Source organism: Schistocerca gregaria, chromosome X (genome assembly GCF_023897955.1).
Source record: "Schistocerca gregaria isolate iqSchGreg1 chromosome X, iqSchGreg1.2, whole genome shotgun sequence".
Lineage (NCBI taxonomy): Eukaryota > Metazoa > Arthropoda > Insecta > Orthoptera > Acrididae > Schistocerca > Schistocerca gregaria.
The window spans coordinates 331,194,402-331,211,070 of record NC_064931.1 but is presented as its reverse complement, the minus strand read 5'-3'; the positions used below and the strand labels follow the sequence as shown (position 1 = coordinate 331,211,070).

Sequence of the window (16,669 nt, the reverse complement as noted above, 5' to 3'; positions counted from 1 at the left end):
AAGAGCAGATAAGCAGTTGTTAGTATCTCACTTAGACAGTGAACTGACATCATGTAGATCTAGTAAGATGGATATAGAGGAATTATGGACAAAGTTTAAGCAGATTGTAAACCATGGTCTGGAGAAATACATGCCAGTAGGTGAATTATGAATGGAAAAGACCCACAATGATTTAATAACAAAATTTGGAAAACTCTGAGGAAACAGAGGCTTTTGCACTCTTGATTCAAAAGAAAATGTGGAAATGATTGCAAGCAAAGGTTAGTAAATGTTCATGCATCTGTGACAAGATCTATGTGCAAAGCATACAACAACCACCAACATCATATTTTAGCAAAAGATCTGGCAGAGAACTCATGAAAATTCTGGTCCTATGTGAAATCGTTAAGTGGGTCTAAGGCTTCTATCTACTCCCTTGTTGACCAGTCTGGTGTGCCAGTTGAAAATACCAAAACAAAAGCCAAGTTTCGAATTTCATCTTCGAGAAATCATTCATGCAGGAGAGTTGTACAAATATACTGTAATTTGACCATCAAACAGACTCCTGCGTGGACAACATAGTAATAAGCATTCCTGGCATAGAGAAACAACTGGAAGAGTTGAAACCAAGTATGTCACCAGGTCTGGATGGAATCCCAATTTTGGTTTCTCAAAGAGTACTCTACAGTGTTGGCCCCTTACCTATCTTGCATTTATCACAAATCTCTAGCTCACCACAAAGTCCCTAGCAACTGGAAAATGGCGCAGGGGATTCCAGTATATAAGAAGGGAAAAGAATAGACCCACAATATTGCAGACCAAGATCCCTAACATAAGTTTGCTGCAGTATCTGTGAATATATTCTCAGTTTGAATACAGTAAATGTTCTTGAGACTGAGAAGCTTACATTCATGAATCACCATGGTTTTATAAAGCATCGCTCATGCAATACTCAACTTGCCCTTTTCTCCCATGATATACTGTGAAATATGGACGTACAACAACAGGCAGATTCCATATTTCTAGATTTCAAAAAAGCGTTTGACATGGTGCCCCCACTGCAGGCTGTTAAAGAAGACATGGGCATATGGAAGAGGTTCACAGATATATGAGTGGCTTGAAGACTTCTTAAGTTATAGAACATAGTATGTTGTCCTTGATAGCAAGTGTTCATCAAAGACAAGGGTATCATCAGGAGTGTCCCAGAGAAGCGTGATACGACTGCTGTTATTCTCTATATACATAAATGATTCATTGGACAGGGTATGCAGCAGGCTACTCATCAGATGGTCAGTTCCAGAAGATGGATGCGAAAGCGTGAATGCTCTTAAGTGAATTTCTGAAGAGAAAAGCAAGAAAGCTATGATTAAATCAGAAGCCATATGGATACTGCAGGAACTTAGCTCTAAAGATATTGCATTCATGGCTACAATGTCAGGTTGTGTTCTGGTAGTTTCAGTGCAATAGAAATTGATCTGACTGAGGAACTGGACTTTGAGAATGTAATGAATGTGTTTGGCAGTAGTTCAATGACTTTCTTCTTGCCTTGTTGTCAGCATTCTTTGTTGGTATATTAATTGATTTTTGTGCTTCTACCGAGTTATTCTTTGTGTATATGGGTGTGTTGTTAAATAGTAATATATGTTTGGCATCTCCATCCTGATTTCTGGACACACTGCAACCTGTCTTTCTACTCTGAACTCAATATTTTCCTTCTTTGAATATTTCTTTTTTAAGTAAAATACTGTATAACTATTTTAAATAACCTGTTTACAATTCTTCTGCTAAATGTTTTTCCGAATTGGCTAAGTTTGTTTTTGCAGGGCAGAAGAAAGTTGTTGGGCCCTTGAGTGTAACATTATCAAAATATGGGACTGATAACACTGCACTTAGTGCATAATTATTTACAGGTAGTTGTATTTGTTGCCAAAACAGTGAGGAATTTGTTTGAAGGCACTACTAGTTGATCTGTGATATTTGTATTTATATTTGTATCTCCATATAAAATTATATTAACTTTTGTAGTTGACACTTTACCTAGAACTTCAGTTAATTTATCAAACCACACAGCATACTAAATGTGTTGAGGAACCTGTAACATGAGTAAAACTGTGTGTGAATCAAAAAGAAGCACCGAGTAACATGGTGCAGTAGTTAACGAACTGGAATGGCATTCGGGATGATGACAGTTCAAATCTGTGTCTGGTCATCCAAGTATTGATTTTCCATAATTTCCTTACATTGCTCCAGACAAATGCACTGGGTTCCTTTGTGTTGTGTTGCCTACTGTGGGTGTCAGTGTTGACTCAAACAAGGAAGGAGAGAAGTTGCAATGGCCGGTAGCAGGAATCCAAAACAAACTGTGCAGAACTTGAAGATTAATATAACACTTTATTTCTATAAAGAAGAGATCTATTACTTAACTTGTGCTTTGGTGCCTTTTACATTCAGTTACTTATACAAACTATTACTACACACAGAATGCAGGCTAAGTATCGTCTTCTTATTACTCAGTGCTGATACTCATGAAGTCTGTGACCAAACTGGGCCAGCTAGCGATGGGTGACTGGTTAAATCAGCATTGACAAGGGGCACAGAACTCTGTCAAAAATGGTACAAATGACTCTGGGCACTATGGAACTTAACATCTGTGGTCATCAGTCTCCTAGAACTTAGAACTACTTAAACCTAACTAACCTAAGGACATCACACACATCCATGCCCGAGGCAAGATTCGAACCTGCAACCATAGCAGTCACGTGGTTCCAGACTGAAGCGCCTAGAACCACACGGCCACACTGCAGAACTCTGTCATCCTGGAGGTGTGGCACTGCCTGCTCTATCCATTGGCATGTGGGTCAGCACATTCTTGCTGCCATTTTGCGGTGCCGCACTGCACTGGTCAGTGTACAGTTGATGCTTTAGGACTACACACTTTGAAATGCCATGGCTGATGTCCTTCCACATCCTTGAAACATTTTGAGATTGTCCACCATCTCTAAGGACATCAATGTTGATGGGACATTAAACACTAATTTTCCTTTATTGCTACTAACAAGAAGCGTGTTTTATTCAGACTAGAGCTCTAAATCTGAGTTTAGTTCTATGTATGTTTTTAAATATGGTACACTATATTTTTAATTTTCACACTTAATCAGTTTCCTTTCCTATCACTTGAGTCCACCATATTTATTATTATTGTGGGAGTAATGTCTTTTAGTTTTCACAAAGCAGTGACACTGCTATGTGCTGTTTTAAATGATTTTGGACTTGGTTTTGGCACTAAGTTGATGAAAATCATACATTCACACAGGCTAGTTTAAAAGATCCTAAAACCTGGTCAAACACACTTTTGGGTTAATATAAACATGTAAAATAAATACATGACCTTATGTTTAAAAAATAAAGGGCAATTGTTGTTCAAAGTTGAGAAGAAAAACTGAAAGTCATATGAATCTGATGAGTAAAACATATTAATCAAAGAGACAGTTTAAAAGACATAACCTCTACACAAGACATTTGATGGCATATGAACAGTTATGATGGATGGGATGTGAAATCCAAATAATTGCATCTGATTTCCTACCTGTGAACATCTTATTATTATTTTTTTCCCCTTCAGCTCCACATGAAAAAAGCTGGTTGAAATTTCTTTGGACTCAATGATTGTGACAAAATGATCTGCCCAGTCAATGAGAAGCACATCAGTTACTATATATAGTTTCTCTTCATCTCCCTCTAAACACTGCTGATATTTCAGTTATGAAGCACACTTGTAAATCAGCCTACAATAAGTACTGTACAATAGTTTCTAAAGTTAATATCCAGATTTAGATACCTGTTTTCAAACAGTAATAAATAAATTAATTTTATATATCTCTTTTGTAGTGTCATTTAACACCTATGTTTTTAATACCATTCTGATTGTTGTGTTTATAGAACATTCCACATCACTCACATAACCATGCATCTGAGGGAACTATGCCATCAGAAATGACAGCTTTCATCAATCACAAAGGAGAAATTTTTCCAGCACAACCAGAACTGCAATTAAAAGCTATTACCAATAATGTACACCAGGAGGCAACTGATGGACATGAGGTATATCATTAAATAAGGACTTATTTAAGAATAAAATTATTGGTGCTTTATTTTTTTGTAATTCATTACTTTGATACAGTAGTCTTCTATTAAAAGAAGTACAAGAATGAATCAAATGAAAACCTTAAGATTGCAAATAAAAATCGACATTTTGTGCCGTTCTTCTGTAGTTTGGCATTATATTTACCAATGATGTAAGGCCTACCCTATAGGTGGCAGTATGCTACAGACATGCAAAACATTGACACAATACCAATTCAAAATGCCTTCATTGGTTGTGACATGCACCAAGGTAGAACAGCATTCTGTCATAAATTTTTTGAGCAGTGAAAGTACAAAACCTCTCGAAATCCATTGGAGAAAGAAGGTCTAGTATGGTGATGCATGCCTATCATTGAAGGATGTGTATGAGGGGAGCAGAAAGTTTGGAAATGGTGTGACTTCTGTGATAGATACTCGGCACCTGTTTCAGGCACACCACACTGTGACAGCAGAGTCTGCTGCAACAGTTGAAGCCATTGTGATGGAAAATCACCACGTGACTGTGGATGAAATAACCACAGATGTGAACATTAGGCATGGCTCAGCACATCACATTAATCATGAAGTGCTTAAGTTTTGGCAAAGTGTCTACAAAATGGATGCCATGGCAGCTCACTCTGTAACTGAAAGAGTGGTTCATTGATGTCTGTGAAGAACTTCTATAGTGCTTTATAGCAGAAAGTGATGGCTTCTTCACAATACTCATTACAGGAGCTGAAAGCAAGCAAAGAATGGTGCCATTCCTTATCACCAAAACCCAACAAATTTCATACAGTTATCTACAAGAAAGGTTTTGCTGACTCTCTATCTGGATGAATGAGGCATTGTCTTGGAACACTACATGACTAGGGGAAACACCATCACGAGTGCCTCATATACCAATGTGTTAAAAAATCATCTCCCACCTGCTGTAAGTGATGTGGACTTCTAACTACATGTGTTGTTTTGCATCATGACAATGCTCAGTTTCATACTACATATGCAACTCCTGCAACCATCAATGATCTGCATTTTGATACTGTGCCACATCTGCCATACTCACCAGATCTTGCACTAAGTGGTTACCACATGTTTGGACAACTCAAAGGGGCGATATGATGAATAAGTATTTTGTTCCAATGCACAGGTACAGCAGGCAGAGCACGAGTAGCTACATAAACGACAAAAAATTATTTTTTCAGAGGAACCCATGCACTTCCTACATGCTGGAGGAAGTGTGTTAAATAACAGGAAGACTATGTCAAAAAGTGATACATTTGAGTTCCACTTTTGTTCAGTGAAAGAAATTACAAATAATATTTAAGGTTTTTGAAACTTCCTGGCAGATTAAAACTGTGTGCCGGACCGAGACTCAAACTCTGGATCTTTGCCTTTCACGGGCAAGTGCTCTACCAACTGAGCTACCCAAGCACGACTCACGCCCTGTCCTCACAGCTTTACTCCTGCCAGTACCTCGTCTCCTACCTTCAAAGCTGTGAGGACGGGGCATGAGTCGTGCTTGGGTAGCTCAGTTGGTAGAGCACTTGCCCGTGAAAGGCAAAGGTCCCGAGTTCGAGTCTTGGTCCAGCACACAGTTTTAATCTGCCAGGAAGTTTCATATCAGCGCACCCTCCACTGTAGAGTGAAAATTTCATTCTAGAATTTAAGGTTTTTGTTTGACTTCCCTTTGTATAACAGATTCTAATTTTGAACGTTGATAAGTATAAAGTGCACGATATTTTTTGATATTGTGGATGCAAAGACAAGTTTCCTCTAGGTCAACAGCTTGTATACCAATTTCCTGCATCAGTGACTGGTTTGTCATTGACAGTGTCACAAAGCAATAAAATAAAGGAGCCATCATATTGCATTAACAATGTCTTCAATTCACTCAATATTATGTTGTATAAAAGTGGACTTAATGTATTCTGATCAAACATTTAATGATAAAAATCAGGTAATTGCCAGGAATGATGATATCTACCAGCTACAGGGAGCACCGACACTGGTGTGACCACAGTGTGACACACTGCCATTGCAGTAGTGGTAGTTCACCCAGAAGAAACCCATGATTAATGACTTCACATAATAGAATTGGTAAGGTTCCACATTCTGGTCCTAGACGGACCAAACAGGCCTGACGACCTGAATGTCATTCTCTACTGATAGTGTCACTGAATACTGTAGGGAGGGGCAAATGATCAGCTCATTGCTTTCTCAGCTATTAATCACTCGAACAGCTCCTCAGTTGGCCTCATGGGGCTGAGTGCAATCCATACCAGAACTCCCACCAAGGAAAAGTCCCTGGCATTACCAGGAATCAAACTCAGGCCCCACATGGTGTTCAGCTATGCTGACCACTTAGCTGAGGAATTGGACACATAATAGATGGAGTGAGTGATCTGCTCTCCATTGTAATTGCTGAACAGCTTGTGATTTTGCCATGTTTATTTTGCATTGAACTGCTGCTTACAACTTTATCATGTTGATTTTTGTGTGCCCTTTAGACTATTGTTTCTCTGCCTACTGATTATATGTGGTTTTTGTGTGCCCTTTAGACTACTGTTTCTCTGCCTACTGATTATATATGGTTTAGGCTATAGATTTATTTTGGTTTCATTTACTGAAGCATTTGGCCTAGCTAATTATAACCTAGCATAACTTGGACCTTTTGTATATATTCACATTTTACAGAAACTGTAAAGGAATATTTTTATGAGCATGCCTCAACAGTGGCATTTCTTCATACTCAAGGCAACACAGTAAACATTTGAAGTATTTCCAAACTATGGAATAGTGGGATCAACAGCAGTCAGTTCCATTGTAAAACATTAGAAGCAGATATAGTTTTTCGTGGATTACTATCCAGTGGCACTACCTCTGTCACCACTGCCATTTGTGTGTTTAATGAACCAGTGAAGGGGTAGGACACAGTCATTGTTTCTGCACACTGTAGTCCTCAAGCCCCAATGGGCCAACTATTACCAAAATTTAATATTAATTTTGTTTGTGTTACAATAATGAAACAATATAGTTTACAAATAACTAAATTGTTCTATACCTGAGATGTCTGTTGCCTGTGTTAGAGTCACATAATTTGAGGTACTGGTGTCTGGTACATTGTTGCACATAGTGCACTGGTTTGTTAAGTCACTGAAAAGTAACTCATTAATGAACATGTACATGAGATACTAATATCTTGTTTCATGGAATGTCGAACATCCTTGATGATCTTCTCACTGTGGGTCTATGGAAGAAAAAGTTTATCTCACCTAATCTAATACTAATAATTTAGTGCTACTCTCTTGGAAGTTCTATACACACATCAATGCTTAGTGCTCATTACATATCCAGTAGCTTGAATTCTTGTGTTTGTGGAAGAGTTTAATGTTATCTTTATCTAAAAGACAGAAGGGCATAACTAAATTTCCTAGGCGTCATTATTGGCAATTCATAATTTTTGTAGTATAGCTTTGAGCTGCATGGAGTGCCACAGTTGTGTAGAGTGATTTCTTGTTGCAGCAGTTTTCCTATAATCCTCACTGATTAATCCAATCTTTATTGAAATGATAATTAAACGGACACCCTAGCTGCAAACAGGCATTGATGTATTTCATTAGGGACATGTTGAAAATGTGTGCCCCGGCCGGGACTCGAACACAGGATCTCCTGCTTACATGGCAGATGCTCTATGCATCTGAGCCACTGAGGGCACAGAGGATAGCGTGACTGCAGGGACTTATCCCTTGCTCGCTCCCCGTGAGACCTACATTCCCAACATGTCCACACCATTACATTCGTAGTGCGCCTAAGAGATTGTTAGTATATAGTTCTACATAGTGGGACATGAATAGGGGATGCGCTTGTAGTATGTTAAAGCAGAAGGAATTGCCCTCTGTTTAGAAACAGCTAGAAGCACAATTAGGCATGGCTTCAGACTGCTGCTGTGGGCTACGCTGACATTGAGCACTTGTGGCATAGACTGTAGTACCTCTCATGTTTCTAACATATCCAGGAAACCGTGATGTCTATGTGCCTTCTGATGTGTATGACCTGGCTGTTTTACCCTCACCTAAGGCTGAATGCAAGGCAAAGGAGGGTTGGTGTACATCTAGGTAAATGGTCACAGATGTTTAAAGGCTTTGCTGCCATCTATTGAATGCACTGGGAACAGTCAGGTGGAAATCTTAGCTAATGTCAAGATGAATGACACTGATCAAGTGTACACTAATACATGATTCTTTGAAGCAAATTATCAGCAGCAGTCCCCCTCCCCTGGAGTTATCATCATACCTATCAAGTAGAGGGCAACTGATAGAAATAATGTCACATGATGGAACAACAATTCATTCAGATATACTAAGAGTCATGTCATGAGCCCCAGAGGTCTCAGCTTTATACCACATCCTCTTCCTTCTTTTTATTAATGATCTCCAAGAAGTCATACTGTCAACAGTACTTGTATTATTTGCTGATGATAAAAAACCTACTCCCTTGCAACATGTCTCCACAGAAGATGAGAGCAGACTTAGTTGACAGCAGTGGAAGGCTGCTGCACTGGCTCTATGATGAGAATCACTTACTTTATTTGGATTAAAAAAGCTCATACAGTCATCTGTCCATTTAAGAATCTTACAATATATATAAAACCAATTACCACAGATAATAAAGTTATTGAACAGGCCCATGATTGTGGGTAGATAACACACTACAATGGAATGTACACAGAGATAAACTGCTCTACTAAATGAGTGGCATCCAAGGTGTGACTTGAGCACTATTACATTTGTTTACTTTTCTTTGGTTAATTCTATCATTTCAAGTGGCATTCATTTCTGGGGGTCAATATACACAAAAATATTTGTGACGCAAAAACAAATCATGATATAACTGTTGCCACATGCAGCTACCAAGTGTTCTGCACTTTCACTTATACATTCACAAGAAGTTATATGTCATTAGGTAAAATTATATATTGGACCAATGAGTAAATGTAAATTATCAGAAAATGTTGCAGTGAAACTGCTACATGAAATACTGAGAGGCCAGTTCTCTCTTGATATAATACAGACAGTGGTGTACTGTGGCAATCCATTATACAGTTTTTAAATGTGGTGAGTAAGATTCCATTAGTCCTTCACAACCAAGTACATAGATTGTCCAGAGTCAGAACTTGCTACTGATGCTGGAGAAGCAGTTGTTTCTATATATGACTAAATATATCCAGTCACTGGCAACTTCAGCAGTCATGTAGGCTGTTGAATGAGCTCTTAGGTATGATGATCCACATGGGCTCATGCATTAACACACTGTTGAATATGCAACTGCAAAATGACAATAAGCACGACTATCAATTTTTTTCGTGTAAAATTTTGTAGTTGCTATGCTCACAAGAGATATGAGAAGTGAAAGGTAAGGAAGCAGTATTGGAGTTCAAGATGCTGTCAGTGACAAGGGCACTAAGGACTGAACACAAATTCAGATTTGGGAAAAATGAGAAAGGAAATCAGGCACATTCATTTTAAAGAAACTGTCTCACTACTTTCCTTAAGAAATTCAGGGAAATAATGAGAAAGCTGAATCTGGATGGCCATACAGAGAGCTGAACAGCTGACTTGACACATGCAAGTCCTGGGCCTTAACAAGACAAGAGAGAAGTCAGAATTTTCAATCTACAAGAAACATACTATTTTAAAATAACACTTAGAAAAGAAGTTTGGACTGAAGCAATGCAAACACAACATGCAAATGAGAAGTATGCTGCATTTCTTAACACAATAATTTATCATTATTTTGCAGTCTTTTTCAAAATAATCTGTCAGAAAAAGCAGGGTCACCTTAGGAAATGGATCACCAAAGAAATAATTGAACTCCAGACTAGACTGAATAGACAGAACTGGAAGAGGTACAGGCAATTAATAAGAGAAGCAAAAGCCATTTCAAAAAACAAATCTCTACAGTGGCATAGCTAGGCAGTTTGGCACCCAGTGCAGCATTTTAACTTGTTAGTAGGGTAAGTAGGTTCCAGAACCTGAAAAAATCTTTTAGCACTGTCTTAGCAATCTAATCCATTTTCAATAACTAAACTACATGTACAAGGGAACAAAAACCAGTGATGAAAGGATACATTGTATTAGGCTTGCTGATGACATCATTACAGTTGTAGACTCCAAAAAAGAAGTGAATAGAATGTCGCAAGTCATATAAGACACTCTTAAACTATGGTAATCAGAAGTGAACAAATGGAAAATAAAAGTAATGGTAGGAGTATAGAAAAATAAGGGAGAAATTAAAACCAATATGAAAATTAATGAGATCAGAATTGATCAGGTGAAACTATTTTGTTAACTCAGTAGAGTAATCACAGAGGACAATTGAAGCTTAATGGTAGTGAAGAGAAGGATTCCATTGCAAAAAGCAGACATTTATGACTAAGAAAAATATTTTAACCACCATTCATATGAATATTTACGTCAGAAAATCCTTTGCAAACTCGTTTGCATAGAGTACACTTCTCTATGGAAGTAAGAGCTGGACGCAGGGCAAATTGGAAAGGAATCAGCTTGAAGTTTCTGATACGTGGATATGGTGGAAAATTACAAGAACTAGCTGGATGGAAAGAAAAACATACCTGGAAGTCTTGAGGAAAATCAATGAAGAGATAAAATTATTAAAGGAAATGGAAAAATGAAAAATAAAATTTATTGGACATGCCATCAGACACAACATTATCATCATTAATATTCTTGAATGGAAAGTGGAGTGTATGGGAGACATCAAAAAGAGGATAGGATGTGTCAGTTACATGGAACTGAAATGAATAGCCAGTGACAGAAGAGAGTGATTGCACTGACAAGATGTTAGCCTTTAGAACAATGTGTATACTAACAACAAAAGGGGGAGGGTTTACTTTACTATCACCTCAAAAAATTACAAATTTCTGTAATTGTTGTTGACTTTCACTTACAACAAGACTGAGGTGTAAGTAGTATCTAGAACTTGAAACACCTGAATATGACATTTGCTGGGAAAAGCCACATCTACTACTATTACTTAAATTTTTTAATAAATTTAACTGAAAAAATTAAAATAAGTATATAATCTGATAGAAGTATAGATGTATTCATTAAAAACAATAAATAATTTTTCAAAAATTTAAAACTTGAAGTGTGTGTCTAGATTACAATATTTACACCTGCATAATTAGAATTACTAGGTTTAAGGCATCAGATTAAACTGATTTTTGCTATATTACAAGTATGTTCTCTGCACATAATGAAGGGACCAAAGAAAATCAACCACCTGTTGCAACATCTACCTAGGTAATGTGGAAAGTGATCAGTTGTACTTTACAGTATCTGTTCTCCACGCACAACATTCTCTGTACTGTTTATCCTTCTCAGTTTTACCAGTATTGCCACTGAAATCTAATTTAAAATTCTTGTTGGTTGCAATACCATAATATGCGTAAAGTGTTGTAGACACTCAGAGAAAAATATAACAGCTTTAAAAACTGACTGAACTATGTATTACATATGCGAAAACATTATTTGGTTTCAGATTTCAGCTTGGAAAAATGGCTATCAGCCTTCTTTAGATGTTCCTCATTCTGTGAAAGCTAAGAAACAAACAATTGCACCAGTGGCCTATATGGTTGTTTTTGGAGATGCCATTCACAATTTTATTGATGGAGTATCTATTGGAGCTGCATTCACTGACAGCATCTGGACAGGCATTAGTCTCAGCATTGCTGTCTTCTGTGAGGAACTACCTCATGAACTAGGTAATCAAGATTTTGATTAAGAGTAATAATACATCACAATGAAAGAGCAAAGTTTTTGTGTCATTTCATGCTGCAGTGCACACACAGTTTCATACAAAACATATATTTTACAATATGATAGTAAGGACAGTCAAAAGAATGTAACACTCTCAGACTCAAATTTTTCCTGTAGGAAGGAAATTTTTTCTTTGTGCTGTAATGCTCTTAGGTGATTTTTAATGATTTTAGATGTTAGATTTATACAAAAATATGTACCTATTTTCAAAATTATACTTTTTACACTTGACTTCTTTTTATGGATCAAAATAACTCATTTAGGAATATTCACTGTTGTAATAAATAAACTGATCATTCACTAAACTATCATGCAAAATAACAAAAACAATATTTAGTCATACAGCAAACTGTAATGAAACGAACACTTCCATGTATTCTGGAGATCACAAGCTGCTGCACGCTGCTACATTGGTTTGTTGATATTTTTAAAGTGATGCTCAAAAGCTGGTAGCACTGTATGCACATAATGGAAAGACTGAATATTTGCAAATGTTTACATGAAGTTTCCATTGGGAGAACATGTTTCTGTTGCAGCTAATACACATTAAAAGATAATGTACACAATTGTAGCCAGAGGGTCTGAAAGGGTTAATGTGATTAGTGAACAGCTATGAAATCTTGGATTCAAATGCACTGTATCATAGTTTAATGTATATACTTATCAAGTAAAGCTATGATTATCTTATAGTTATGTCATGATTCTTACTTTCTTTCCCTCATATGAATTTCTTACTTGTCCCAGAAAGTTCAGATGTCCCTTTTATTCTATTTTCCTCTGTTGTTTACAGTTGAATCACAAAAGGTCTTGCATTACTGTTTTTCAGTTTGTGATCCATTTACCAATATTAGCATATACAAACAGCATTCAATAAGTAATACAACACCTTTTTCTGAAAGCAGGTTGGTTTTATTCAGGATTCCAATGCATCATATTATTCCCCACTCTTTTGGCTACAAAACCCTATTTTTCAACATAACCCCTGTTCAATGCAACAACCTTTCATCCCCTTACTGGGAGAGCCTGTATGCCTACATGATACCACTCTACTGATCAACATTGGAGCCAATGCCTTGTTGCACCAATAACCTACCCATCATTCACATACTGCTTCCTGTGGAGTGCATCCTTCGTTGGGCCGAACAGATGAAAGTCAGGTGGTGCAAGACCTGGGCTGTAGTGTTGATGAGAAAGAACAATTGAGTGAAGTTTTGTGAGCTCCTTTCAGGTGCATGGACTTATGTGAGGCCTTGTGTTGTCATAGGGAAGGAGAAGTTTGAATAAGAGTATCTGCATGTTCAAACATTGCAGGTGTCAAGCTGTCTGTAGCTGACCAGCATGCAAGAGATTGGACAGATCTGTACAACTTTGTTGCAATGAGGGGATGCCTCACCCAATGACTCACAATGCTATTTTTTCACTTCCAGGATAGGCAATAGAATTTGTCTCAGAATATCAGCTCAAGAAACAAAATTAACGAAAAATGTAGAAAAATGCTCAAAAATACATGGGAACATAAATGCATAAAATGGAGTGAGTTATTAAATTTAAATATCTTGGAGAAACTGCACAGCAGAATGGACTAAAAGAATTTAGAGATTAGGCTTTGAATAAAAACATCAAGGATGGGATGTGCATTACTGTAAATATAAAAACTGAAATACTGTACCACAGTAGTAAGACAAGATTTTTTGAAAATGTTTTTGAATGCTTAACAAAGACTGTAAGTTGGAGAAAACTGATATACTTGAAAGCTGAATTATTAGAAAAAAATGGGTGCTGTACAAACTACAGATGATTGGAAAATGAGAACTAATGAGAATATCTACCAAAGTATACAGAAAATATGAGAAGTAATGGTAAAATGAAACGTAAGTTTCTTTGAATGCCTCTACCGCATGAACGAGAATAGGCTAATAAAACAAATATTCCTGTATTTCTGGAAAAAGAAGTCAACATTAGCATGGATTACAGAAATAAGAAAACAACTAGGAAGAAATGACATCAAAGAATCTAAAATACCAGAAAGACACTTCTTTAAGAGTACAGTAATAAATTTAGAAGGCTTTCAAGGCAAAAGAAATCAGATATATCAGCAAAGGAAATGAAAGAACAACACTGACAGATGACGATGGAATACTAAGAAAGTAGAAAACAATGAAGAAAGAGGAAGAATTGAGTTGCTTAGATTGCCACAAGGCATATTGTGTGTTTTGTTAATGGGACCATTTAGCCATTATCCAGAAAATAATTCACAGATTTCCTATCAGGCATTTGACTTTTAAGAAAATTACTTCAGGTTAAAATGTCATAAAGTGCTTAAGCAGTCATGTATGTACGGGCATCTACAGAAATTTATCCAAGAAGGGGCAGATTAGGTGATTAGTTGAGTTGGAGAACAACTTGTTACTCAAGAAATAAATTTTACAGGAAGTACACAAATCTCACTGTATCTTCAGTGTTTGATAGTTGTCCAGTCAATATATTTTGAAGGTAGATTACTTTTACCCTAAAGGTAAGTGTATTTCATTAGCATATTCTAAGTACATCTTTTTATATTATTGGCATAAGTCTGTTGAACAAATTCTTAACAGCTTAGGGCTGAACCAAAATGGTCCTCATCTCCTTTGTTTGACATGATATTGTGTGGCCATGGCAGCTGGGCTACATATCTCACAACTCTAAGGCTGGCTGTTGCTCTGGGCTGCATCCCATGTAGTTTAAGATCCATTTATTTTAAGGAGGTCCAAACACCTTACTGACCTATATAGTTCATCATTTTTACCTCTCTTACAGCACATAAATTGGCATTGCTTCTGCATTTGGAGCCACAAATGCATTGTAGTTGAATACACTTATAATGTGGTATGATTGTTTTCCACATAATCTGCTACAGTTGCCCTACCAGTCAAAACAATGCAGTTCCAACAAGCCTTGGTGGGTCATATACAAACCTACTGTTGAGATGAAGATGTACAGCAGGCAAAGGGGAATTTGGGTGGGTGTCATACAGATGTACTGCACCCATGTTTATACTGTGCTATGTGTCAGAGCTGTCCCTTTTTGGAGATTGTTAATGGCTGTACAAGTAAGCAACACAGAAAAGATGGGGTAATCCATTTTGGCAATGTTCTTTAAAGGTTCAAATCAGCCAGGATAGAAAAACAATGCCAAAACCACTAACATGACAAGAAAATATTATTATTTCCCATGAAAAACCTGACATTCAAATAAATAATGTAGTGTGTATTAAAGCTGAAGTGTTTCCCCTTGCTTTCAGAAATGCTAAATCTGTTGTTGAATAGACACAGAGATAATAATTTCTACTAATACATGAGACCTCTGAAATTAATAAAAAAGTCCACCTCAGATTTCAGGAGGGGCATGTTTCCCCACTACCTCACCTCCCCCCCCCCCCTTCCTACCCAACCAACCCCTTTTCCTGTTCTAGGCTTTTTCTTCTTTCTTACTCTTTTTTCATAAAGTGCAGTATAAAGTAATCATGTAATCATACACTCTCCAATTCAGATACTCTGTCATCATTTCCATAAAATAAAGTGTGATCTCATCCTGTTACAAGTATATTTGATCTTTTGATTTCTGGTTATTTATCACATTACCTTTTAATATACAATTAAATTTGCTAAATTCTACAAAGTATTGTACTTTGAGAGCAATATTCCAACTGTTATTAAGAGGCAACTGTTATTAAGAGGCATAGACTCTTTGTCATGACAGCATTATTAAATGGTTGCTGAGAATATCAGCTAAAGTTAGAGGAGATATATAAAAAGTGTAAAAATCATACATGAATTTTTTTTGTATTTAAAGAAAGAATAGAAAATAACATAACTTCACTTATTGTGCTTATACAGTATAACAGTAAGCAATTTGGGGCTGTACACATTGTCAATCATTCTGTCACCAAGGCACTCATGAAATGTAAGGAAGTTCTATAAAAAGTGTACTCTATGCCCGTAATGATGTTTGCATTGGAGGTATTTTCAGTGACAGGAAGGGAGGAGAGGAGACAGCAAGCCAGTGAAATGAAATTCCCAAAAATCATGTTAGGGAAAATGAGGAGGACAGAGTGAGAAATGATGATTTTGGCAAGGAAACTGGAGTAGAAAAGTTCAGTGATAGGATTGAAAAAAGTAGGTTAAATGGTTTAGTCATGTAAAGAAATGAAAGACAGAAGAATACCAAAACAAATGACAGAGACCAAGCTTGAGGGCAAAAGGGAGATCCAGAGAAAAATGGATTGAATCAATGAAGATCAATTTAAGGAGACGAAATCTGGACTGGAACAAAACAAGAAGAAGAATTGTGGGAAAACGGGAAAGTGGAGAAGTACCATAAGTGGTCCAATACAGCCTGAGGCTGGATAAATGGGTAAGAGATATGGACAGATATCGGTATTCATTCCATGCTGCTTCAGATCTATGCCAGAATTCATACGTCATAGTGGCTGGCGAGTGGTGGCACTCGGTTTCTTGGTAACCCATGACCAAATGTCTTCGATGCATGGGAGACCTGAAGAACATAATTACTAGGTCAACAGTGGAACTATTTCTGTACTGTGGTATTTCAGGACAGTATGAGCAGTGTACAGTCTTGTGTTGTCTTCTTGAAAGATAACATTATGGAGACCTAACAGATAGGGCAAAACCACTGGCCTTAACGTGTCATAAATGCCTAACTTGGTGTCAAAATTACTTCCTCTGTGAACC

The 16,669-nt window shown here is 37.1% G+C and overlaps 1 protein-coding gene across 1 annotated transcript in view; it reads left to right on the top strand.

Annotated features, from left to right (window-relative positions):
* LOC126299251 (metal cation symporter ZIP14-like) overlaps nt 1-16,669 on the top strand; it is a 142,841-nt gene that overhangs the window by 110,755 nt on the left and 15,417 nt on the right. The window contains exons 6-7 of the mRNA XM_049991046.1: nt 3,919-4,080; nt 11,662-11,884. Coding sequence (XP_049847003.1) covers nt 3,919-4,080; nt 11,662-11,884 — 385 coding nt within the window. The remainder of the gene's footprint in view (nt 1-3,918; nt 4,081-11,661; nt 11,885-16,669) is intronic.